The sequence below is a fragment of the Motacilla alba genome, chromosome 4, assembly GCF_015832195.1.
Source record: "Motacilla alba alba isolate MOTALB_02 chromosome 4, Motacilla_alba_V1.0_pri, whole genome shotgun sequence".
NCBI lineage: Eukaryota > Metazoa > Chordata > Aves > Passeriformes > Motacillidae > Motacilla > Motacilla alba.
This window is the reverse complement of record NC_052019.1, coordinates 56,694,629-56,720,698: the sequence shown is the minus strand read 5'-3', so window position 1 is coordinate 56,720,698 and position 26,070 is coordinate 56,694,629. Positions and strand designations below refer to the sequence as shown.

General features: G+C 41.7%; 1 protein-coding gene across 2 annotated transcripts; it reads right to left on the bottom strand.

Annotated features, from left to right (window-relative positions):
* Positions 1-291: 291 nt before the first annotated feature.
* Positions 292-25,873, bottom strand: MMAA (metabolism of cobalamin associated A). 2 transcript variants are annotated; one of them, XR_005256657.1, is made up of 9 exons: positions 25,535-25,832; positions 24,755-25,231; positions 23,613-23,735; positions 22,362-22,532; positions 21,970-22,055; positions 21,463-21,612; positions 12,176-20,156; positions 3,006-5,326; positions 292-866 (listed from the first exon to the last, which is right to left on the bottom strand). XR_005256657.1 is itself a non-coding variant. In XM_038134470.1 (7 exons), the coding sequence occupies exons 2-7, from the start codon at positions 25,173-25,175 to the stop codon at positions 19,869-19,871; spliced, it is 1,239 nt and encodes a 412-aa protein (XP_037990398.1). In that variant the 5' UTR covers positions 25,176-25,231; positions 25,844-25,873; the 3' UTR covers positions 17,655-19,868. The 2 variants fall into 2 exon arrangements, 1 of the variants encoding a protein (XP_037990398.1); XM_038134470.1 differs by lacking the exons at positions 292-866; positions 3,006-5,326; positions 25,535-25,832 and adding an exon at positions 25,844-25,873 and having other exon boundaries at positions 17,655-20,156.
* Positions 25,874-26,070: the final 197 nt, after the last annotated feature.

The following is a 26,070-nucleotide window of genomic DNA, read 5'->3' as shown; positions in this document are numbered from 1 at the left end:
AGGAAAGCTCTGTCTCTCGCTCCTGATAAGAAAATACAGCAAATAGTCCGAGGACAGCTCCAGGACCTCACTCTGTGGGCTCTGTGCTTGTAGCAACCTTCCAGGTCAGTTCTGCAAGGGGGATAATTCCTCCTCTGAACACTGTGCTCAGTCATGCATTTCAAAAAAATCAGATCCTTAAACAGTAGTTTGGTGGACTAGCTCTTGCTTGGAAGTAGAACAAATAAAGTCAAGGAAATTTCCTTAAAGATGAGCTAAGCAGTGAATGAAAAAACACGGCGCACTAAAACATTGTCACGAAAATAAGTTCTTTTTAATTGTAAAAATATTGTGTACTCATTTTATCAGCATTTTAGAAAAACCTGTTTTTTTAACCAGAGATTATTGGAACAATTAAAATGCACGGAGGACATTAAAGAAGGAAACCCTAAGAGCAGACAAATTTCCAAGAAGCAAAGGTACTATTGACTCCACTGAACAAGATACTCAACATCCTAAAAGGAAGTTAGACTACTTAAACACTAACCAAGAAAAGAAAATAATCTGGGTGTTCATTAGATAAGAATTATCCTCATCTATATTAATATTAACATTAAATACATGTGGACTGCCTTTTTCCTGCAGTTAGGGCAGTGTTAGGGCAGTCTACTCAACTGAAAAAAACTTCTTAACAGTTATTTCTACTCTCCTGAGGTGCGAATATTAATTTTCAGGGCCTTTATCAGTACCTTGTGCATGTTGCTGGGTGTTGGAATTCACTGCTTCTCTTTTGCTGCTGACTCCTTAGCTGAAAGAAAAGCTTTGACAGAGAGTTGGTGTCTCTCAAGAAGATGTGGTGTCTCTCTCTCTTCCTGCCCACACTGTAGCTGCAATAGAAAATATACAGCGAGACTCTCTGTGGAGTTATTTGCACAAGACATAAATAGTTATCCCAGCAATTAAAAGGCAATCATGCAAATCGTGCCCAGAGCAGCTGTGGATGCCCCATCCCGGTAAATGTTCAAGGCCAGCCTGGAGGGCACTCTGAGCAATCTGGTCCAGCAGGAGGTGTCCCGGTCCACGGCAGGAGGGGTGGAACTGGATGACTTTAAGGTCCCTTCCAGTGCAAACCATTCTGTGATTCTATGAAGAAGTGGCTTAATTGTTTAAATAAGTTCTACATCACTAAAACCAGACTGAAGAATTACTTAAAATAAGCTGGGAGGGGCCTGAATTATCTTACTGAATTATCCTGACTGCCTGCAATCAGCCCCTGAAGCTTTAGTCTGACAGAAAACCCCTGTGTTCACCCAAATAGGGGTGTCAGTGTGCCATGCTGAGATGTGATAAGGAGCCCCTGCCCTTTGCAGCAGGAGGCTATAACAGCCTTGTAGAGCTGCATGATTTTAATCAATTAACTCAAATTTCCCTAGTCTGTATTTTCTGATAATATTCCAATATCCATGTCTGATTACAGAAAACAGCTCCAGTTGTGTACTGACTCTTTCAGGAAAACAACGAGTGCCCTGTTTTCATACTGAATCTATGTACATTTGTAACCTATGTTTAAAAAAATAAGCTTAAAATTGCCATTTTTTCATAGTTATTTCTTACATTCCTACACATGCCATAGTCATCATGAGCCTCGCAGAACAAGGCTTTAAGAGAGAATTTGTGGGAGGGGGAAAAAAAAAGCCAAACCAAACTAAAACAACAAACCTACAATTTTCTGTAACTCTTCACTGTCGAGAGGGCTTCTCTACAGTGGAGGGGATGGCATCATTTATGCAGAGCCACGTTTTAAGATCCTTGTTGAGTTAAAAATACATCAGTTATGCTCCTAACAGACAGACATCTGCATTATATCATCCACCATCTTATCTGCTGCTAATTGGCCTCCTTGTTGACAAGTCTTAGCAGCAAGGTTAAGTGCTGGCTGTAAAAGCAATGTAGCCTCTTGCCCGAGGGGTCAGAGCTCAGGCAGACTGTGCTGGAGCCTGCATGGCCTCTTTCCCTGCTATATATTTTCTGGGAGCTAATAAAACACCAGGGCAATCACTCCTGCCTGGAGTCTGCCAGCCACCACGGTGTCTGTGGAGCTGCAGCAAATGGAACATCATCTCCCCACTGCAGAGCACTCAAGGAGTCTGCAGAGGAAAAAGGCATCTTCTCTTGCACCAAAGTTTTAAAAACTCCCTGAGATGCAATTTAAAAAATCCCTGAACTAACAGCTAATCTTGAACATGGGGCAGCTGATGTCTCAGTGTCCAGCACAGCCCTTGGAAAAGGGATGGGGGCACACCTTGACTGAATTCATAGGTCCCATTTGAACCAAATAGTGGGATTTTACCGGAATGCTGGACTCCTTGCAGAGCTCTTGGGAACATATCCTAGAAAGCCATCCAAGTGGATGCCAGGCAATACATCAGGAATGCAGCTGTTGGGCTTCCACATGGGCACAACACCAACCTGGCAGGGGCTTGATTTACATATATGACAGGGAAAGGGAAAGGGAAAGGGAAAGGGAAAGGGAAAGGGAAAGGGAAAGGGAAAGGGAAAGGGAAAGGAAGGAAACTTGGGGCTGGAACTAAGCAGCAGCAGGAGTAGGGGAACACACTGACTGGAAATATTTCATTAAGTCAAAAAAAGAAAAAGCATCACCTCAAAAAATCCCAACAACTGTACAGGAGAAGAGCAGAGCATCGAGTGCTGGTATGGCACTATTTTAGCAGCCTGTGGCAGCCTATTTCCCTATTTAAAATGGGGAAGGGCTTTCCCTGCTTGGTTTTGCTTTGTTTTGTTTTGGGTTTTTTTTTTGTAATTGTTTCATTTCCTGCCACCTTGATCATGATTAAAATCAACATATGGCACAACTCTAGAAAAAAGTTAACCCCTCCCATTTTTTTTCAGTTTAGGCTATAGTTAATTTTAAAAAAACCTTCAAGTTTCTGTAGTAGAAGTTCCTTTCTGTTTGCATTTAGTTCTGCTCTACTTTACTTTTCAGAGCTCTACTTTCTATCACATACCTTTCTTTTTCCAGCACTTCTCAGACAGCATTTCACTGGAAGTGTAAACTTTGGATTGTTACTCTTCTGGGAATGTGCCTGTTTAAATAAAGAAGAGAAAAATGTTCTCTCACTGAGCCCCTAGACCTTCATGCCAACGTTTGCAGCACAGCCTAAAGTGACCAAACCCAAACATAGGCCTTCCTTCCTGGCTGGTCAACAAAGCATCAAATACTTTCTTGATTCTTTCCCTGCTATTTAAGCCTGGAATGTTCATTCACACGCCAGGCCGAAGAATTTGGTTTTTAAGAGATTTACCAGGAAGCCAGGTGGGAGGGTCAAGGCCCTAACTAAGGTGCTCACACGTGGGTGAGGAGGACTTTGGAGCCATAGGTGCTAGACTGCATCAATGAACAGCAGCAGGTTTCTAACAGTGTGCTCCCACTGCCTCAAGTTGCCACAATTTACCACGTGAGCCTGGCCTAGGCCCTGCTCAGGGCTAGAACCAGAAAAACAAATTTAGACAAACGAAATATCACGTCTGGTATTCCTCGACTGCAGGGATTAACACTTCCCTGGCATCCAGACTTCCAGTACACAGTGTGCAGTTGCATTCCAGCAGAGTTAGAGGCAGTGCTTGTTTTAACAATAAAAATCACTGGACCTTTCTTTCCTGAAACAGAGAAAAACATTTTAAATGGAACAGGAATGTAAGTAAAGATAAATAGTTGCAGGAAAGCTCCTTCCATCCGCAGGGTTCTGAAGTACTATGAATACATTGGTGGCTGTCACTCATGCCAGTGACACTTTTTAAATGTACCAGAATAGCTCTATTCACAGGTGTTACCAGAGCAGTGCCCACTTGCACTCTGAATATTTAGTAAGCAAGCATTAAGACTTCATGGTTTTATACTTAGCTCCCTATTTTTAATGGGACTGCATACCCAGAACTTAATGAAAATATCTAAATATAATGTCAGTGTGATTTAAAAATATGCACTGCATCTTTTAAGTTGACATTTCAATTAAAAATAAATAAGATCCATTTATATGGTGATACTGTGATAAGATTGAATCAGTCAAGTTTCATTCCTACTCAAAGTGACAGATTTCTCTAAGTCAGAGCCAGGAAATTCAGTCCTCCAGCAACTCCAACCAGGAAAATATAACTGAGGGTGAATTTAGGTACTTCACAAAAATTAGGGTATCATGTTTCATGGATAAATGTATTTCACAGAATCCTATAATCATTAAGGTAGGAAAAGACCTCCAAGGCCCTCCTTTTGTTATTAATGAAATTAGTAAGACACTTTGTTATTATCATTCACAGGGAAGGCCAGATTGAGTTGCAGCTGAGCTTTCACCTTTCTATTTTTCTCTCTACACGACCTAATGACATCCTTGTACTTTTCCTGAGTTGTCTGCCTCTTCTTCTAAAGGTCAGAAATTATTTCTTTTCCCTGAGTTCACCAAAGGCTCCCTATGCAGCCAGGCCAGTCTTCTTCCCCATCTTCACACTGTTACTATCCTGTGGCTTAGTCTATTAAAACTAATAACTGCACTCAACTTTTGTATTTGCCATTCAGCCCAAGTCACATGAGTGTTGTCATTAGTTTTTTCTGTCACCTAATCAATAGCTTGTCAAGATCCAGGCCCTTATTTGGTGGTAGAGACTTCAAGAATCCTCCACATTTAGAGAGCCAAAAGAAAACACATGGGGTATGGTTTTGCACTGTTCAGAAAATCTGTTTCCCATTGAACTTTTTCAGTCTCTTGGGCTAGCCTAAGAGAGGAACTGAGACAACTCAATAGTAGTGACCAGATATAAATAAAAAGATCACCCAAAACTGTCAGTGGCAGCCAAGAGGCCAGGACTCTGAAATGTCTAGTGGGAATGTTTCCTAACCTGACAGAAGTTTGCATGGTTCAAAGCTTGCTCTTGGCACTGCCAAATGACCAGGGACTACCTCCTCCCATGTCATCTGCCAGTTCATGACAGGCCAAAAACTCAGAAGAAATCCCTTAACTCTGCAGCTCTTTCTAGAAACTTCAAAAAGCCAGGCTACTTACCTCGGACTCCTCTGAGATCTGCTGTCTGTATGTATGTTGACATTGAATTCACTGTGCAAACACTGAAAGCCAGAGAACTTCCACCCCAGCAGAAGTGCACAGACCTGCTCTCCTCTTGCTCTGCTCTTGCAGGGGGCAGACTGCTTGTTGTAACAAGTTGCAGTGCCATAACAAACTCAAATCAATTCTCTTGCTTCCAATGTAAGACTGCCACGTCCCTCACATCATCTCATGACAAGCTGCCTGAAAGGGACTTTCTGGAGACGCTTTTCCTGTAAACAAAAAAGGAAAAAGCACTTACCCAAGAACACAATTAATATCGTCAGTCAAGCCAAGTGAAATCTGACATCTTACACCATCCCAAGGATGTGTTCAGCTTGAATTCTGATGGTATCCTTGTTTACCCTTTCCCTCCTGGCTATAAAGAGGACAGCCAGCAAAGAAAGCTACCCTCAAGGAAAGATAGGTTCCTACCTCTTTCAAAGATCTTTGGAAGGTCTCCCAGCAAGGTGAGAGAACACAGGGAAACCTTCCAGCCACAGAGAGAGACTGCTGCTAAGTGCAGGGCAAAGGTGTCACCCTCTTTGACTGCAGCAGGCAATCTGGGACACTGGGCAGAGGCAAGAGAAGACAGCAGCCTGTCCTCACACCATCCTTCTGCCCAGCCCTATGGATCTGGGGGGGTTCTTGGCAATTAGCACAGTTTCTCTTGCTAATGGACAATCAAGCACGAGCCACAGCCCGTCCAGTCTTCAGCTCTTTAAAGGGAGGACCTAAGATTGGCAATAAAACTCTCCAGGAATGGAGAGGCAGGCGTTCCAGACTCTAATCACAGACCTCTTGGAGGGTCCAACCCTTTCTCACCAGCAAGATCAATATGGCTGTGCCCTGACAGGGCCTGCAGGTTGTTTTGGACATGAGAGGAGTCAGAAAACAGATTAATGCAGCTTAACTAGGAAATGGGTAATGCATCCTCCATGTCTTATAGGTTGGCCATGAAGACAAGCAATTGTTTTTTTTCCTTAATTTATAAGGCATGGGAGTTAACCTTGAGGTACTTCAGTTCAAAATGTGGTTCTTTTTTCCTGATAATGATGAAACAGAACACTGTAATTCAAACCCACATCCCGAAAAGGTGAACAGCAGCCAGCCACACCAAGTGCTCAGGGCACCTGCTGCCAATGATCTACTCTCTCCCCTGAACAAATAATGTCAGAATATGAACACCTTCCTTAAGTAATTCCCTTTCCACATCCCCTGCCTGCACATCTTGGTTTGTCTGTGCTCATATCACCACACGCACCTTCAACTATTCAGGATCTCTTTAATTCGTAACATGAATTAACATAATTACACTAAATACCATCATGCAGTAACTTTTTAACACATCAAAAATAATATTTTCATTTTTTGCAGGAAAAAACTGTAGACAACTCATGTCAGCAGCCAGATTAAAACAAGCCAGTCTTTCTGAACAAAAGGTGCTCCTTCTAGAGAGTTGGGGTCATTCATTATCTCCAGATTTAATGAACTGCAGATTCCTCAGCTTTTGGGAAATACAATTTGACAGTTTGTAGAGGAAGATTGATTTTATTTATACACATCTATAAATAAAGGCTCCATACTGTGGCATCAGCCAGTCAGATGCATGATGTAACTTCAGCATCTCCTGAAGAGAAACAGCCTGGATTTTGAGCGAGGGACTATAGTGTGGATCATTTGCTAACTCCAGATGAAAAATGCATTTTCCCTCACCTAGCAGTGGTGAAGAGGGCTGCACCTGTGAGGTACCCCTGCCAGCATTGCCCTATCAGGCTAGAAATGCCAAACAACTCACAAGACAGAGATGCAAAGACACAGAGTGGAAAGAAATGAAAGAGAAGTGCTTCACAAAAGTGGGACTTTGCCCTTAGTAATTAAAGGTAGCATGGATTTCACCCCAGCTCTAGCAGCTTTCCATATACAGGGAGAAATAAGGAAAAGGAGAACAATACACAATACAATTTATTGTGTGAATTATACAATACACCTTCATAAGAATCTAAAAGTATAAGCAGAAGGAAGCTTTGAGAAATGGATAGTTTTAGCAAGGCCATACCACATAAACAAAAGATATCCAGGCAAAAAAAAAAAAGAAAAAAGAGAAAAAAAAAAAGAAAAAGAAAAAAGAAAAAAAAGTGTTTGTGAGATGATCCAAGTGGATTTTATTCTGTTTGGGCTACAGAAAACAGGTTTCCTGACTAAGAGAATGCCTTGAACTACTTAACCACAAACAGGCCTCTTCAAAAAACTTATGCCCTTAAAGCTATTTACACAACAGTTGTGACTCCTAACTTTCCCAGCCCTGCTTCTTCTCCAGCAACAAAACATTTTATATCCTCAGTAGCTCTTGCCCATTGCAAAGCAGTGAAAAAACCCTTGCCAAAGAGTCAGAACTGCAGAACCCTGAAGGAAATGAGACCTGAGACAACTGATTTAGGACTCCGCTCACCACTTTTTTCCCCTGGTTCTGGGTAACCCAATACACTTCCAAAAGACCATGGAGCACTGTGACACATTGAGGAGGGGAAAAAAAAAAGATGGTAACAAGTGGTTGTTTTTTTTACCTCAGCTGTAAATCTGTGCACAACACCCAAGGCACAGCATCAATTCCAAACAAGTGCAGGCAGATATACAACGTGCTGCTTGCCCTGATCAAGCCACAGAGCAGCACAAAAAAAAATAGGGCTCTCTAGGAAGAGACAAAAATACTCAAATCCATTGTAAGCAGGAGTTCAGTTTTAAGGAGGTCTAAACTCTCCTAACTCCAGAAAAACCACACCACTACCTAGACAGAGTAAGCCCACCCACAGTCCCAAACAGAATTCCTATAGCAGATGCAAATTTCAGCTGGTAATGTGAGCATTTTTAAGGAGCAGTGTGGTGCAAGGCTGAAGACTGGGAAAAAACATATTAACATCAGCTAAAACACAATCTTTGATATGGGAAACATGATAGTTATATCCTGGTGAGTTTTTAGGGAAAATTAAAGAGGTTCTGAGGAAGCACAACTGTCCCCTTGTGAACCATCCAGGAATTTTATGGTAGGCAATCTAATCACCAGCACCACGATTGCTTTGCTCTAAGTCCAGCCAATCCAGATGGGCCACAAAATCTGTGGGTTGTTCCATGCCATGCTTGGTGCTTTAATCCTGTATCTTGTGACACGTTTGTACAGGGAAGGCTGAGGACTGACAGCAACTCCCCGAGCTCCTGGAAAGGATTCACACTGTGAAGAACCACAAAACCATTTGATGCCAGAAAATACAAACCACACAGACCTTGAAACCTCCCTTTCTGCCACAAGAGCTCAAGGATGCTCCAGACCAGGAGCGTGAACTGAGACACTCTAGAGAGATCATTTGTCTCTTTTTGTATAGGATGTTTTACTCAGGTCTCTCTCGAGGCAGATGTAGTCAAGGCTGAAATTATGTATCCTTTAGCATTTGCCATTAATCATTTGGCTCAATCACAAGAAGAGTTTTTTGTCTCTCCCAGAAAGTGTAATGGTTTTCCTATGTGGCACTGCTTGACTACATCTGGCTGACTTCATCATCTGCAAGAATGAAAACAGGATGCCCAATCAAGTACCAAACATCACTCAAAACCACTAACATTTACAATTCAATCTCTGATCAACCAGTTTCAGTTGTAAAAACTCAACAGCAGTTCACAAAAACCAAACCAAAACACATACGAAAGAAAAAAAAGTCAAACAAACTTCAAAAACTCTGAACCCACCAGAAGATAGCTTAAAAGATGAATTATTAAAACAAGAACAAAACAAAACACACCACAGTTCAGCACAAACAACAACCTAGATAAAGGCAGGGAACATTGACATGGCTTTTTCAAAGCAGTGACTATTATGACTGGCACCTCTGAGAAAGAAACCGAGCAAGCCCTCCAGTGCTTTGACCCCCAGCAGGTCATGTTCACAAGTCAGTGACCTTAAGAGCCAAGCTGGCATTCCAAATGCCCACAACAATAGGATCCAATTACTTCAACCAACAAGCATTAAAAGGCACATGCAGCACATACAGCTCACATTGCTCTGTTAATTCAAATACACAGATCCACAGGCATGAAAAGGAGAGAGCAGCACCCCTGCCATCCCTGGATACTGCACGTGCTCTGCTTAACTTTTCTTACACATTTTGGCTTCCACATTTCTTTCCCTGGTGTTTCCCTGCTTGGAGACTCTTCACCCAAACTCAAACCATAATGAGATTGAATAAATTGATTCAATACCTATTTGCTTTGTCATTCTTCCCACCATTATTCACTGCAATTTCTCAGACTTGGCTAAGGCAAAATACCATTTTGTTCCTCTTTCAATTGCAGATGCATAGATCCAGGTGCTTGGTGAAAAAACAAACTTGTTTCCTACATAGTACTTTTGAATTTGCTGAATAACCTAGCAGGTCAAATAATTCATTTTGAGAAGAAACAAAATCCTTCAGTAAGTACACTGCTGAAGTAAAAGAGTTCAAAGGGGATCAACAGCATTTTATAAAATGCAAATTAAAATAAAAATCTACAAGATCCAACAACAGCAACAACAGCAACCAAATACCCTGTCCCCAAGGTTTTTTGAGGAACAGCAGGGACCGAATCTCAATGAAAACCTCTCAATGAGCACCCTCTACCCTGTCCCACTGGGTGAGACATGGGGTTTGCCTTCCTCCCTGGGAGGCCTAAGGCCATCACCAAACCTGGCAGCCCTGTGGGCTCCCATCCTTGTACCCCAGCTCCTGCACTGCCAGGTATGACTGCCACCAAAATCCTCTGTCACCTTTCTGCTCTCCTCAGGCAGACAGAGCCGTGCTCACTGGCTTCCACGGGGCAGAGGAGCTGTGCTGACCTGAAAGGTGAGCTGGGTATTGCAGTTTAATGTGGCTGCTAATCAGGAGGCTTTTCATGCCTACTAAGTAAATGTCCCTATTTACTTTAAATAAAACTGTGTTAGAAGAGCCAAAACAAAAATACCTATCCAGAGTAAAGCAGAAAAAACTAACCGTGAAAGTGATACTGCTGCAGAAAAATATGATGTAGCCAATTTTGCAAGGTTGCTAAATTATGTATTACTAAGAGTGGCACACAGTCACCTATTAATACATCTAGAGCCCTTTGTTGCCCTATTATCAATAACAAACCTTCTGCACTATTTTGGGAAATGACCTTTCTCCACAGCCTGGTGTAGCACAAGCCAGGAACCTCCTGAGCTGTAATTCCAGCTCTACCATTGACTTGCTGCGTGGCGAGGGAAAGTTGCTTTAACCTCCCAGGTGCTGTTTCTTTTTCTGTAAAGCTGCAGGGACACCGGCCTCCCTCTCAGCTCAGTGGAGTGCCTTACTAAGTTCAAATATTTGAGCAGAGCTTTGGGGATGCAAAATGCCAGATCAGTGTGACACATTGCTGCAGCTGCTTAAGGATATTAACAGTGCAGAAATTCAGCTGCAGCTGGAAGAACATATTGTGCAGAGCTACAAGGTTCTCTTTTCACAGGTGAGAATTTATAGCCACGAGCTTTAGGCTACAAATCACCACCCAGTAACTTGTCAGTGTTTTCAAGCCAGAGTTTCTTTCTCAACTCACAAGAAAGTAAAACTCAGTGCTTGGTCCCACCTACATGGCAGCAGGATTCAGAGTCATGTTAACAGCCCACATCATGGTAAAGGATACACCTAAAATAACAGCACGCAGGGACCACAGGATGAGAATTACTGGGATGAGAGGAACACGCAGCAGATACTCAGTTTATGCAGCCTGGGACCTTCCAAATTAGAAAAAAAAAAAAAAAAAAAAAAGAAAAAGCTGGGTTATAGGAAGTTCCACAGATTGAAAAAATAGAGCAGAGAGAGTGGAGACTGTAACAACACCAGCTCTTTCTCTCTCGCTCTAAATAAATAAAAGTCATGATTAAATGAAGTCATTCTGAAAACATGAAATATTTCATATTTCATTTGCTTTGGCAGAATATTCCCAGGCTTAAACCCCTCAAGCTGCAGGTGGGCGGGGGGGCGGGGGGGGGGGGGGGTGAACAGGTGGAAAACACTAACAAAATACAGGAATGTGCATAAGCATGCAGTGAAACTATAGGAAGGCTACATTCCCAACTTAGAAAAAAAAAAAAAAAAAACCAGTCACATAACTCTTTTCCAAGGGGCAGAGATCAATTTGTTTTCAACACCACACTTCTCTCCTGTGTTATTACAAAAGATACCATCAGTATTTTAGAGTTGTCTAATAACGCTCTTTAATAATTTAACCAACAGTTTCCAAATAAAATTTACTTTGTGGTTTGAAACCCATCCTGCTAGAGGAAATTCCATTTCAATTCCATTGTAATTGACATCACAACTCAAATTCCTAAATCTGCATCCCTGGTTCTTCAGAAATGAAGAAAGTTTCACAGCCTGGAAGATTTAACCTGAAAGCCACACCACCCCACCCATATTTACACTAGGAAGTTCCCAGGGTGAGCACTATTCTTCCATCAGGATGATCCTCAAATGCCCTTTAAAAACTCCTTAACTACTATTTAAAAGCCCTTTGTTTTACAGACAGAGAGCAATACATTTGGCATCGAAGTTTAAGCATGACATGATTCAAGTTTATAAGGATTAAATTACAGCAGCTATTGAAATCCATGCTTGAATTTAATATTTAATATGTCTCTACTGACAGATTTCGTTTAGTCGTCCTAATTAACAGTGCCCAGAGACTGCTTTTTCACCTTCTTCAGACTGAACTGTGGCCAAGTGTTAGCCCTGAGGTGGGGCACAGGCATCCCTAAGGCAGCAGAGGTGCCGGCGGGCCGAGCGCTGCCACACAGCACCATCTAAGGGCTCTCCATAAGTACTGCCGAGGGGATGTATGGAATGAGACCTATGGATTGGCTCCTGGGTGCTCCCAGCCAGCTGCCAGGCTCCCAGGCACACACCAGTGTCACCACAGCAAAACTCTCTGAGCCACTGTTTCCTCTCTGAGTCGCTGCCACTGATTCATCAGGAATCATCTGGAAAAGGAAGTTACCGAGAAGCTGCCCAAAGAATAATTTTCAGAATAACAAGATTTACCTCTGTCATCAGCAGCAATTTGTTTCTCTCTGTGGCAATCTCCTGGCATACAGACAAGGTGGTTTGTTACAAACACTCTAGATTAAGCACAGGAGGAGAAAATATTATTGCTTCAAGATTTAGAAACTGAAAAACAAGAGTAGCTTTAATTCTATCCAGCTTGTGCAGAATTTAAATCTCTATTTCAGCCTTTCCAGGCAAATTTTTCTCCATAATTTATACAAGTCTTGCTCATAAAAATATCTTTTTCTGGAGTGGTTTTGTGATGCAATCTACATATGGAAATACCACACTAACCTGAAGACCCACTTAGTCCAGCCTTAATCTCAAGGAACAACCAATAAAGAAAAAAAACCTGAAACTATGAAAGCAAAAGTATTCAAACTGCCCCACAGAAATGCCCTTGCGTGTTAGATGTTCACTAAGGCTCAATGTTCAAAAATGTTAAGGACAGCTATTCAGACTAGACTAGTTTACAAGATCTGTGCCTGTCTCTACAGCAATGTTTTCTGAGATGAAAGAATTGGCAATGGGCCAGAGAAGATTATTTTAATTATCCCAGTTTCCCTCTGAAATTTCCTGTCTCATTGCATATGAAGTTTACCACCCCAAAAAAGGAAAACTGACCTGCCCAGCAGGACAAACCTCAGGCAGCCTTTATTCTAGGACCTTATTCCATCACATGTAGGCACATGCTCCACTGCTGACCTCTCCTGACCTCAGGGTGTGGAGGAGCCAGCAGCATTTCTAACATGGAAGGAATTGTGTGTGGTGAAAATGAGTGTCTGGAGCAGCGTCTCCAGCTAAACTGAAAGCCACGTGCAATGTGCAAGACATGAAACTGGGACTTTCAACACATCATAATTCAAAATAACTCTTTAATGTCAGTACAGAAATAAAGCACTCGGTGGCTTTTAGTCCTACTGGTGCTGTACAGTAGCCATGCTCTGCTCCATTGTTGCAGGTGTGGAAATGACAGTATTAAAGAGGCCCACACTGAAGACTCCTTCATTTCTAAGAATGTCACGTTCTAATGGATAGTGAAAAGGAAAAGTGAAGGACAACAATATTTGAAGTCTGAAACATTAGTTTTCTAATCTAATCAGTTCCTATTGCCACTGCACACAGAAAGAACCAGTCAGGTTACAAATGCTGCATCATACCACTCATAAAAAAGGGGTTTTTTCACTTTTCCTGAAACTGTTTCTAAAAGCTTATTGATCTTAACCAGAGTTCCCCACTTCTCCTGTAAATCAGAAGTTAAGAACATTATTTCAGCCTCTTGTTTTGAGTCCCGCAGATATCAGATTTTAGCAGCTGTTGTTCAGTGAAGACAGACAAATCATACTCACAGCTCAAAATAAAGAAATCCTGTTTGGGTGAACACAATTTGCTCTGTTCATCAAGCAAGGGCATGAAAAGTCATTCTTCTCAGCCTCAGACAGCAGTCAGGATTTCCAGGTAGATAATTTTGTTAAGATTGGTGCAATATAAATAAAAAAGAACAATATTTGCAACGTAATTCCCATTACTATTTGCTGATTATTTTACTTGATTGAGCTCTGCCAGATACCACGCACTTGCCATGCTTTTTACATGGCACGTAGGGCAGAGCCAGTTTCTTATGCAGCTGCCTGTTCTGGAATGAACAGCTCATCTATCTGATCTCAGTTAAGCAGTTTCAGCAATATAGGTCCTCTCCATGAATTTTACCAAGATTGGGATAGCTGAACAGCAGAGCTTCTCTTTAAACTTCAGATGAGGAGGGACACCAGAGCATAACAGGCTTGTGAAACACACGGTGACCTTTTAACACATTGACCTGTAGTGCTCTGAAAAAACAACAATGAATAGAGGGGAGAAGTCAGTGGTGGGGGGGACAGGGTAGAAAGGAGAAAACCACCACACTGGCAAGGTACAGTGACCTAGTGTCCATGAGCATAAAGGTGGCTCAGGATAACAATATTTCTGGCAGAAAAAGTATACAAATACTCAGCTATTTCTTACTCAGATCGAGGTGTAAAAGACAAGCATCTGAGCAACAGTAAAGCTCCTGATCTAAGCTTTCTGATGTGGTAAGGCACATTAAATGTTGCAGCTTCTGGTGTCACTAAAGAGCCTTTGGCCAGACTATCAATTTACAGTTTAGAGTTAAGGTGAAACAAGCAACTTACTCCTTGCTCTTATTTTACAGGCTTTGCCAGATGTGATCAGATAAAGGCACACCCTCAATCATTTTCAACCATGTTCAATACCACTTCTGGTTCAGTTTGTGAAATCCCTTCTAAAAGACGTAAACCAAGAAATTCTTAGCCACCCTAATTTCCATTTCCTCTATGGATTATTTTGCCTGCTTCGAAAAGAAAGCTTCTCTAAATAAGAATAGACCTTACTGTGACAGCTGAAGTCTTTCTCCTTCCTTGAGAGGAGGGTCTGACATCACAGTCTGGGAACCAGCTTATCTCCTTTTCCTGAAAAGAGGCAGGATACATCTTAGTATAGTTGACTCGTCCCTGTATTTCCCATCCTCCAAATCCTCCTAGGACGGTGCCTGCTTTCTTGTAAGATTTGATGAGAGAGAGAGATAGAGGAGTAAAGGGCAAAGGTAACCAAGAGGTCAAGAAGAGATGCTTTCTCTCAGACACTGCTAACAAGGCACAGCACGGGAGTTTCACACGGCTTCAGAAACCCTTGTTCCCCGCTGGTGAGCTCCGTCCAGGCCCGGGTTCACCGAGGTTACAGCAAAAGAAAAGGTTGTGCTTTTGTTGATCAACGCTGCTAAGCAACAAGTCATAAAAACCAACATCACCCTTGTCTTCTGCTGGTTGCAATTAGAGAACTACAAACAGGATCACAGATTCAGGGCCGGGAGAAAACCTTTAGCAGTGTGAGTGTGCACTGCTCCCAGCCACGCAGCTCATGCAGCAACTTCTCATTAGACACACACCGGCATCCCCAGCCATTGCAGCCTGCACAGGGCAGGTCAGCCCAGGCCTCTGAAGCTGTCATAGCCTTTGGCTTCTCATGGGTTGCAATCTTTAGGTTGTAGTGGTCACTTTCAATTGAAGAAACAAAGAAATGTGGTCAGCCCCTGATTAACTTCATGAATATTTGAGTCATGTTAAAAGGTGCATAACTAAAGCTTTTATAGGCTACTCTAACAGTGGAAGAGATGTAAGAGGAAATGAAGACATAGTGACACAGAGCCGGAACTCACTTTGCTACAGTATTTTAAGGAAGAGTACAGCAATCTTATCATGCATTCTGAAAGGTGAAGCTTTTAAGTCGTTACAAGTAAACAATCTTTTACTCAAACTACAAGAACTAACTATTCCCCACTTCAAGCAAAATTGCAAACAAACCCACCTATTGCCAAAGGACAAGCATCGCATGGTCCCATGCAACACACAAATCCAAAACATAGGAACAGGAGTTGAATTTATAATTTTGTAAGCCTCACACAGCAAACACTGTCAGTCACATCAGTTTCTGGGGCTTCACAGTGAATTATCCAAGGTAATTCATATGCTCCCATGGGAGGAAAAATACAGAAAAATATGCATTCCTCTTGCTGCTCCATAATGTACCTTCTCCATGCACTGTCAGGAATGTCAGCCCCTCTTTTCCTTCCTTGTTCATCAGCTGAACAATACCTTAGTATGACAGCAGGGAACAGAGTATGTCTGTCATTCTTCCATTCTAAGTATGGACTCTAATTGCTTCTGAGTTCTTAATTTTGCAATTTTTATTCTCAATTTACAAATGCTGCTGATGTTCCATTATGAGGGGGGTGGGCTACTTTTAAATAAACTATAAGGAGTATGACTGTGGAGTAGCTGAACTGTGGAGTAGTAGGTTTTTGGAAGAGGAATCCTGTTGCTAGGCAGTCTGTGCACTGATGACTGTCCAACTTTTCAGGGGAACACACTAATATTTCCTTAAATACATTCTTTACCAACTTTTGTTCAATCTTTCATCAAATTATAAATGTTTTAGAACAGTCCAGCAGCAATAGTTACAGAAGCACTAAACTCTGTGAAAAAGTTTTTCTCATTTTAACTCATGGAGTATGTTACTTTTTGACTGAGCATCCAAGGGGAAGCAACAGAGCACTCTGAGAAAGGAAAATAAAAAGGAAATAAGGGTGTTTGTACCAGTACAGAGCAAGTCAGTAATTGAATCTTGCCACATTACAAAAGAAAACTTTAGGAAGGGAACTGCATACAGTTAAAAAAAAAAAAAAGTTCCTTTATATTCTCTAGCTTTACTCAACTCCCATGGCCCAAAATCTCAAACAGCCAACACACTGCAGATTTCACAAATAAGAAATATATGTGAGGAGAACATAAAGGCTGAAGCAGCATGCACAACAGGAAGTAATGCATTTACAGAAGGGAGGACGGATTAGATATCAAAGGAAAGTTTTTTATTACTTAAAGCAGGACATTACAACAGAACAGTAGTCAAGAAGGGGTCACTGGGTCCTGTCACTGAAAACAGAGAGATTAGATATGAAAGGAATAAGTCACACTAAGAGCATGAACTTGCTAAGAGCATTTTTTCAACCTTAAGTAACGTGGCTGTAAATATATGTGGGGCTCAGAGTAAAGACTATTGAACTGTGACCCTTATACTCTATGACCTGTTTCAGAGTCCTGGGTAAATCACTTGATCTCACCACACTTGTTTTTGCCAGCTGTGAAACACCAGCAACATCTATTACACAGGGACCTGGGGAGAAGTTTCAGACTTACAGACAACTGCAAGACTTTGTAGAAAATGACTTTGTGTACCTGAACAGTTTATTCCTTATCTCCCTAACTCATTTGTCTAACAGTTTGTCATACTGCCAGCTACAAACCTGCTCTTGCTATTGGCTTCTCATGAAGTTATATCATTTTCCCATACTATTCTGCAATAGCTGTGGGTTTAAGTGTTAACATGACAGCAGCTTCACAACTCCAGAAACTAAGAATATGTCAACATCCTACTCAACAGATTTGTTTACTATCTTTTTTCAGAAGCCTGTTTACTTGAATAACAATATTTTAATGCATTTTAGCCAAGTTAATCCCACAGAGCTAAAAATGATGAGTTGGAAACATTCTTCCCTATCTTGGGACATAGTGGATTGTTTATGGAGTTGCAGCCGACCAGCTGAAGCTCTGCAGTCCTTCTGAAGACAATGCATCTGCCAAGCCCTCAAGAACATGAACAAAACTGCACAATTAACTGAGCAGCAGCTGACTCCAAAACACACCACAGCAAAATTTTACAGGCTGTAAAACAAACTATTTCACTACCACATGGAAGGCTCAGTTCATAGTTTGCACAGGACAGCTTTTCAATTTGGTAGGGGAATCACTGAAAAACAAAACAGGAACCCTGACTTACTGTTTCATTTCCAAAGTCTCCTTTCAATATACGGATATTTCTCCATCTACTGAAGCATGAGGCATAACTGAACACATAAAGAAGGCAAATCAGATTTTCATTTAATGCTCTGCTTTAAAAGGAAAATGCAGTTTGAAGAACCTGCTTAAGCCATTGTACTTCTGCTAAGAGTTCATTTTTAAATTAACAATATTATAAAAGAAGCAACAAAATGAGAAAATAATGATAGCCCACGGCTTGAGTGGATCAGTAGATCTGCATCCAGGAAAGAAATACTGAAGGAGCTGTAAAACATATTCTGCTTGAGCAGGTGTCATTTAAACAAAGCTGCAGGTTCTGTTTTACTTGCTTGGCAGCTCATGTATAACAGACAAGGAAAACAGCAGTCCTGACAGAAGAAGCAATGACCATAATAAGGGTTTGATCTAACAGATAAACACAAATGAGGTCACCTCAAAAGCTGCCACCTGAAACAAAGGGACTATCAAAAAACTGAGAACTCACTGGTTAAAAAGCTGCTGCTCTCATTAATTTGTTCCCCACCTGACTGTCATTTCTTCTACGAGGTACCATAAAATACAGTCAGTACTTAAAGCTGAAAGGACTCAAAGGACACATGACGTTGCTCTTGGTTCATGGCACTCTCTGTCATATTCAATAGAGGTTGTTTAAATAAAAAAGAAACTGTAAGCACTGCATTTCTCCCACAATTCAGCATGGTCATAAAGTCACTGTGCTTCTGCCACTCCATACAGTCTTTCAGCTGCCTCTTTGTAACTGACTGCAGCAACCCCAAAGCAGCAATTAAGAAACAGGAGTAAGCGGTCAGAGCTCAGATGTTCTGACAATTTAGGTTGTGGACACCACTCAAACCAGCTACCCCAGTGCAAACTTTCTTACCAAAGAAACACCTCAGCTGTATGGCACAATGCCCCTCCTTAGTGTTTCACTGCAAACAGCGCCCGGCGGGCAAAAGCCGGGATCGCAATATAACAACTGGGACAAGGGGAATGAAGAGGAAAAAATATTTTGAGGGGAAAAAAAATCCTGAACAAAAACAAACACCATGAAGGTAAGAAGAGGATTTAAGTAACCCAATTCACTGCTATACTGGAATTAGGTTGCCAGAAGCCAAACAGGTGAAACTGAGCTGAAGTTACCATACCTTTTACATACATGTCCAGAAAATCAAAACTGTGAAAATTATCACTTGCAATATAATTCTTTTTAAATTAATTTATCTAAAATCTAAAATTAATTTATCTCAAAAATTCTCCTATTTTACTGGTTTTACTGTCAGATCTCCAAAAATCAGCACTTTTCCACTTTATCCTTCACATTTAGTGGGTACCAGATGAGCTCTGTCTTCTAGACTATGTATCAGGAAAATGTTTCCTCCAGATTTTTCTCAAGGGAAAGTAGAAAATAAAAGCGCTTTCGGTTGGAAGCAGTCCTGTCTTCTGCAAGAGATAAAGAAAAAAATACCAAACACAACTGGCCATTTTGTTTGAATCCAAAAAATGTAAGTCAGATCAGAAAACCACAAAACATTATTTTTAGAGACAAGTTATTCTAGTATAAAGACATCTGCTATTAAAACATCATGGGTAACATTTATCCAATCTGATGTCTGCATGTAAAAAAAAAGTCTAACTACATTTTGCTTTTTAATAAAACATCTATTTTGAAACCGGATGGTTAAAATGCCTTTCTCCTACTATACAGTGTGTAATAACTAACTACAGCTTCCAAAGAGGGACCAAACACCACTATGTTCTATTTATATGCATACAATTTATTTAAAACTAAGGCTGTGGTCTGGTGCTGTCAGGCAGTGCAATGTTCTTGCTGTCACTCAAGGTGAGGAAAGAAAATGCAATCCGTTCTGGCAACAGCTGCTGCTATATTAGAATGGAAAGCTGCAGTGTCAACTGCTCTGAGATGACCCCACAACCAGAATCAAACCCTGCACCACCACAAACCTCGCTCTCCTGCCCTCCCCAGACCTAATCATTTTAACATGGGCATCCAGTTTTTATTAACAGATCTATGGCATGCAGAAACAGGAGATTTGGAAATTTATTTTTTTCCAATAGGGTGTAGTAATCTCTTAGTGAATGTTTAGATTTGTCATGATCACTGCATATACAGAATCCAACAGAATTCTTCTGCAGAGTACTGGATAGGTTTTCTATTCATTTCTGCTGCAGCAAAACATCTGAATCCACAAATAGAAAAAGTGTATTTAATGTTCATGTTTACATAAAGCACTCATCAAGAACAGAGTAGAAAACAATGCTTAGAGACCATCTTTGAATGCCTTCAGCAGCAGGTCTGCTGCCAGCCCAGGAGACAAGACTCCTGTAAGAACTTTTTCTTCCAGAAGTGGGATCTTATCCTTGACTGCCAGGTGACTCCGGAAATGCTGCAGCATGTTTTCCTGGATGAGGTTCCACATCCACACTTTCTGCTGTTTCCGTCGTTTGGCAAGCAGCTCGCCGCTCGTGAGCATGAGGTCGCGGAACTCGGTCATTTTATCCCACATATCCGAGATGCCCTCCCCGGTTTTGGCGGAGATGCGCATGACCTGGTGGATTCAGAGGAATTGGCAAAGCCAAATTACCTGCTGGCCTGGTGGCTTCCAGTACTGCATCAGGTAGGTTGCATGGAAATTAGGAAATGTGTGAGGGAAGCTTCCTTCAATACTCGTTTCATGAGACTCTAAGCATTTCTGTGCCTTCTCCCCCAACCTCCCAAAAAATCTGTGATTCTACTAACTAGAAGTAGACCCTGAGATCCATACTATTTGGGATATTTATCCAGCTGCTTGTTATGAGAATCATTTTTAGTAAGTCCTTCAGCTAAGAGGCACATTATTGCTCTTTTACTTAAATGTAGAGTTAAGTGCATATTCCAGTAGCTATTCTTTTGCACTTAAACTATGCCAGAAACAAGGGGGTTTTTGGTTAGTTTTGTTTTTGCTTTAGCTTTCCAGACCAGGAATTAATTTTGCCAATAATATTTCAGAAATCCAGCACAGTCTTTCAAATTGAACAGCCTGGGTTTGTTTTTTTTTCAAAAAAGCTTCTCCCCTTTTCCACACTTAGAAGAGAAAGGCTAATCCTCAGGCAGCCCAGCTGATTTAAACTCAGCTTAATGGGTCAATTTCAACACCAGGGTAGAACAAACCTCTTTTACAGATAGTTTATTTATAAAGGAAGTGAGAGTGTGTGTGTGCTTATTCTATATACACATATTAAAAACTAGTACTGAATCTTCTCCTTAAAAATCCACCAAAAACCTTTTAATAGATAAAATACAGCATTAAAACTGAAGATCCACCCACAGGATAGGAACTCCAGTTATCTAGCCATTTTTATTATGTGAGAAACTAAAAGAAAAATGAAAGCAATAAAGGAAACACGTGAACTAGTGAAAGAACAAAGATAATCACAGGCTTCAGAGTTATAACGGAGGGAGAAGTAGATTATGGGACAGCTTTAGATATGCACAGTTTACAAAATGCAAGTGAAATTTGCACCACTCCTGATGTCAGTAATAGCTCTGCTAGTGCAGAGATTGTAGCTCAGGGCAGGAGTCCTGGGGAGGAGGACTGGCTTTGCAGTGTTTCATGTGGTGCACCTTGAGACCAGAGGTGAGGCACAGACCGCAGCAATCACCCCTCCAGCACACGGAGACTAAACAACCAACCGCAATTTTTAAAAAGAGCCCAGGGAGACTAGGACAGCTAGATGAGAAGATACCAATCTTAACTCATTCAGCATATTTTCTGGGGGGAAAAATACAAAAAACCTCCCAAACACATCACCAAAACCCAAACAAAACCAAACCAGACCCAAAGAGCCCCACAAAACACAGGAAAGTCCACAAACCTTTGGTCTCCACACCTTTGAACGCTTGCGAAGCAGCTTCATGGCACTGATGTACTCAGCCTGGATCCTCCGGGCTGGCACAACTAAATCACCATCGGCCTTATTGATAGCAACCAGGTCTGCCATCTCAATGATGCCCCGTTTGATGCCCTAAACGCAACAGGGACAGAAATCAGGAGTACCCAGAAGGGCTGTGACGCGCTGATTCATCACAAAAAGCAAGTCAAAATGCTTTGGTAGTTTCCAGTTTTCTCCCCAAAAATATATATAACTAGTAAACACGTCAAAATTGAGCTACAGAATATCAAAAGTTTACATCCTAATACTTTTAAATTCAAAAAGGGAGCTTAACTGTGTGATAAGAGGATGACACTGAAAATACTTAATAATAACAGTATAATGGACAAAACACTATTCATACGGACTTTCTGCACGGATACTACATGCTGAATTTAAGTTTCTCTTTCTAGTCCCAGGTAGTAACCAATAAGAGAAACTGAAAAATACCTGTAATTCATCTCCACCCGCAGGTGGTAGCAGTAATATAAACATATCAACCATATCAGCCACAGCAAATTCTGACTGGCCCACACCTAAAAAATTAAATTCAGAATTTACTATTTACTACAAACTGTCATTAATGCCATTAATGACAGTAATTGTGACAGATCCCAGCACTGCCCCACGAACAAATCCTACTAAGAAAACAAAGATAACAGGAAACACGACAGTTTAGTAAAAGACATACAGGACTAGAAAACAAGACAGAATGAGCATTTGTGTTCAAGCAGTGACCATGTACGAAAACATGGGCAAAACCAAGGCAGAGGGATGCAATTATTAGCACAGTTTATTTTCATGTCACAACAGGACAATCAAAGCAAACCCTAAGCACATACCTACTGTTTCCACAAGAACAACATCGTAGCCTCCTCCTTCACAGAGCAGAATGGCTTCATTTGTGGTCCTTGTGACACCTCCCAGTGTCCCACTGGTTGGAGATGGTCTGATGTATGCATTCATGTCTCTTGACAACTCAGTCATCCGTGTTTTATCACCCAGTAGGGAACCTTAATGTTAAATGATTTCAGAAGTACAACACAGCCAAACTCCCCCCTTCTCCCCCCTCCCCATCAATAAATGAGTGAGGAAAGACAGATCTCTCATACAAAGTCAGTCAAATAAGAATATCCTAGTCATAGCTGCTCAAGATTTAGCTGAGGACTAGGAAGCTACTGTCTGGTTCTTCTACTTCTCAGAAGCTGGAAAGGCCTGAGAGGCAGACCTTACTGCTACCAAATACAAAGAATCTGTACCAGATCAGAATGAATTCTACAACTCCTGAATGGCTTTTTGAACCATACACACATCAGGCCACGCAGCTGATTCTTGTCTGCTCCTGTCCAAAGGGACAAATCTCTGCATTATGATTCTGACACATCTTGATGCTGGATGTTTTGTTTTAAGAGAGCTGACACGTGTCCCTGCCTTCCTTCTACTCCAACAAACTGCAAATCAGATTCAGCAAGATCGATGTACACTCCAGAAGATGAGAGATGCTCAATTCTTCCAACTGCTGCAGTCTTGCTCTCACATTTTGCTCCTCTACTGATGCATCCTGAAGACACGCTTCAAAGATCACAGTCCATCTTAGCTCCATGTCATTGCAATGCTCTAGTTATTTCTTCATAAATAGTTACACACCTCTAACAGCACAGAAGCTGGAAAAAATTAACGATGCTGCCTGGCAGCTGCCCCTTATGGAAAGATCAAATCAAGATTGTATTATTTGTATCAGAGATACCAAGAATCAGGCATGCTCAGCTTGTAATTTCCCTACAATTTTTTTATTGGAGAGTTACAGATCACAGCCTGTCATCAGTAATACTGCACAACTTCAAAAAAATTCAAATTTAGAAAAAGAAATTGTAAGGCAACATTCGAACACTGGAAAAGAGGAAATCTGAAAGAATTACAACGCTGATACCTATTTTCCAATTTTGTATCACTTAGGAAAAAAATATGAAAACTTGATTTCTTTTACATTTTACTGTTATAGGACACCAAATTTTCTTCCACTTGGCCCAAAGAGATACTTCAGTAGTTGACAAGGTATTAGAAACTCGACTCAAACTTTAATTTGCACTCACCACCACTGGTACTAGAGGAAGGGTCTACAGCCAACACAGACACTTTGTGGTTTCTTTCCATAAGCATCTTCCCAAAGCATTCTATGAAGGTCGACTTTCCAGCACCAGGAGGACCAGACAAGCCTAAATAATCACATTAGGAAGAAAAAAACACTTTGTTAGTCAAATAAATAATACATCTCATGAATACCATCAACATCTAGTTGATAACAATTCATACTTTAACACAGCATCACAAAAAAAGCAAATAAAAGCTATGCCAAAACAACATAGGAGCTTGGCAACACAGAACACTTTACCACCCCTCATCCTATAGACACCAACATAACATTGGGTTTATCTACATCTATTTCCTCCCCGCCAAATAAAATTACTTATACTGTATGACCTATCCTTCAGAACTTTCAAAATGTTATATATTAGAACTGGATTTTTCAGATTTACTACAAAAGAAACACTCCAAAAGGAAAAGCAAGTCTGCACCTTGAAGAGCTGCTCTTTCCAAAAAATGAGGCCATTTATTTGCATGTCAAAGCTCACAAACTAAGATTAGCACCAAACTTTTCTCACTCCCATGCCCCAGTTCTTGTTCTTACTACCTTTGTACAGACAGGAGAGATGACAGCTGGGCATGACACGTTAGCAGTCCTTCTCTTTGTAAGGGAAAAATATTTTACAGCTTCCAGGAGAAGCAGGTTCAAGTCTCCTTCAGCTGTGAAAATCAGGCTGCTTAACAGAGGGCCATAAAACAGGAAGGTGCATGTTTTTCCTTCTGTAGACTAAAAAAGGGATGCAGGAAGTGTTCAAGAAAACACCTTTGGGAAAAGACCAGATGTGCTTGACAACATCTTTCCCTAAGTGTAGATAACATCTGCATCAATCTGCAAAGTAACTAATGTTTCACCCTACAATGGTTCCTGAATAACACACTCCCAAGAAGCCATGATAATTTCTAAAGCATTTTTTAAAGCGTTTTTCATCTCAAGCCATAATTCCACCGGACAACAGAAGTAATCTAGATTGGTTATAAACCACAGGAAAATAACAATCCAAAACTACAAACCACAAACAACAGTGATAATAAAAGGCGAGGACAGTGATTACATGTAAGCAACTACCTGACAAGACATAAAAGGACTAACCCACTCTGAAGGCAAGCGGCTTTCCTTGATTCAACTTTTCTTGCTCCCTGTGGTAGGATAACACCTTCTGAAGGAGCACCTGGGCTACTTTCTTCTTCCTACTCTGAGTTGATTCTATGAGTGTAATGGCTTCGGCTAAACAGGCTCTGTGCCCCTGGATGAGCCCATGGTAAAGTCTGTCTACAAGTCTCTGCTCCCGGTCAGAAAGTGCCTCTGCTTGCTGCTCAGGGGCTGCTTGCTGGCACAGCTCTCTCCTCAAAGCATCTGATGAACAAATCCATTTTGTATGACAGCCGTGTGCTGGCCCAAGAGACTCAACACCCAGGAAATCTGCCCGGGAAGCGAAGCGAAAGTTCATGAAGTAAGTTCTTCTGGAGAAATAACAACGAGGGAATCTCAGCAGCAAAGAGGGGATCTTCATCTTGTTTGGAACTAAAAATGCCAAAATTTGTCAGTTCACTTCTGTCTGCAGACACCCTAAAGAGAAGGAAAAACATTTTTACTTTCCTCAAAAACTTGTGAGGACTCAAATTAAATTTATGTACACCCGTGATCATCAGCTTTGATTTTATCTGTACCCGCTGCCTGGAATAAAAGAATTAACCATCCCCTTTTCCCGTTAAACAGACACAATAAAAACACGCTATAGAACCAAAAGCACAGCATCTCTTTATTATCATACTTTATAAATGAAAATATCAAAAAAAGTACTTTCAAATAAGCCTCTGAAAGCACACACAGCACACTACAAATCCAGGAGCAAGCAATCCTTATGCTTACGGAGACGGTGGTTTACTCCAGTTTGATGGGCTATTTTTAACAACTATTCGGAACGAGGGCACACTGGCACTTATTTCCATCAGAAAGAGGAAAAAAGGGGGATGGGGGACAGTTCAGACACAAGAAAACATTTCGAAATAAACAGGAGGAGCTGAAGCCTCCCCGAGGCGCCCGGGCGGCCCCAGCCCCGCTCCCGCTCCGCCGCCTCAGCCCGGGGCGGCCGCTGAGGGGACGAGGGCACGGGAAAAGCCGCCGCTCCCGGCCGCTGCCCGCCATTCCCGGCCGCTGCCCGCCATTCCCAGCACCTACCGGAGCCGCCCCGCTCCGCCCCGGGAAGTGACGCCCTCAGGCTGAGCCGGAACCCGCTGGCCCGCAGGGAAAGGGGCGAACAGGGCCGGGAAAGGAGGGTGCCGAAGGGCAAGGAGCGATCCCGCCATTGCCCGGGCCTCCCAAAGCGAGGGGTCAAGGCCTCAAGGCTCAGGTCTGGCCGTTCCATGAGTACGCAAACTTCCATGGCCGTGGAGACACAGTCTCCC

Bases quoted from the DNA above. Each gene is read 5' to 3' on its own strand.
- MMAA (XM_038134470.1), bottom strand. From the start codon at position 25,175: ATGAAGATCCCCTCTTTGCTGCTGAGATTCCCTCGTTGTTATTTCTCC. The intron at 23,736-24,754 runs GTTAGTCCTTTT...GTGATTATTTAG, and splicing joins GCCGCTTGCCTTCAGAGTGG to GCTTGTCTGGTCCTCCTGGT. The intron at 21,613-21,969 runs GTATTTTTCAGT...TGTTGCGTTTAG, and splicing joins CGGGTGGAGATGAATTACAG to GGCATCAAACGGGGCATCAT.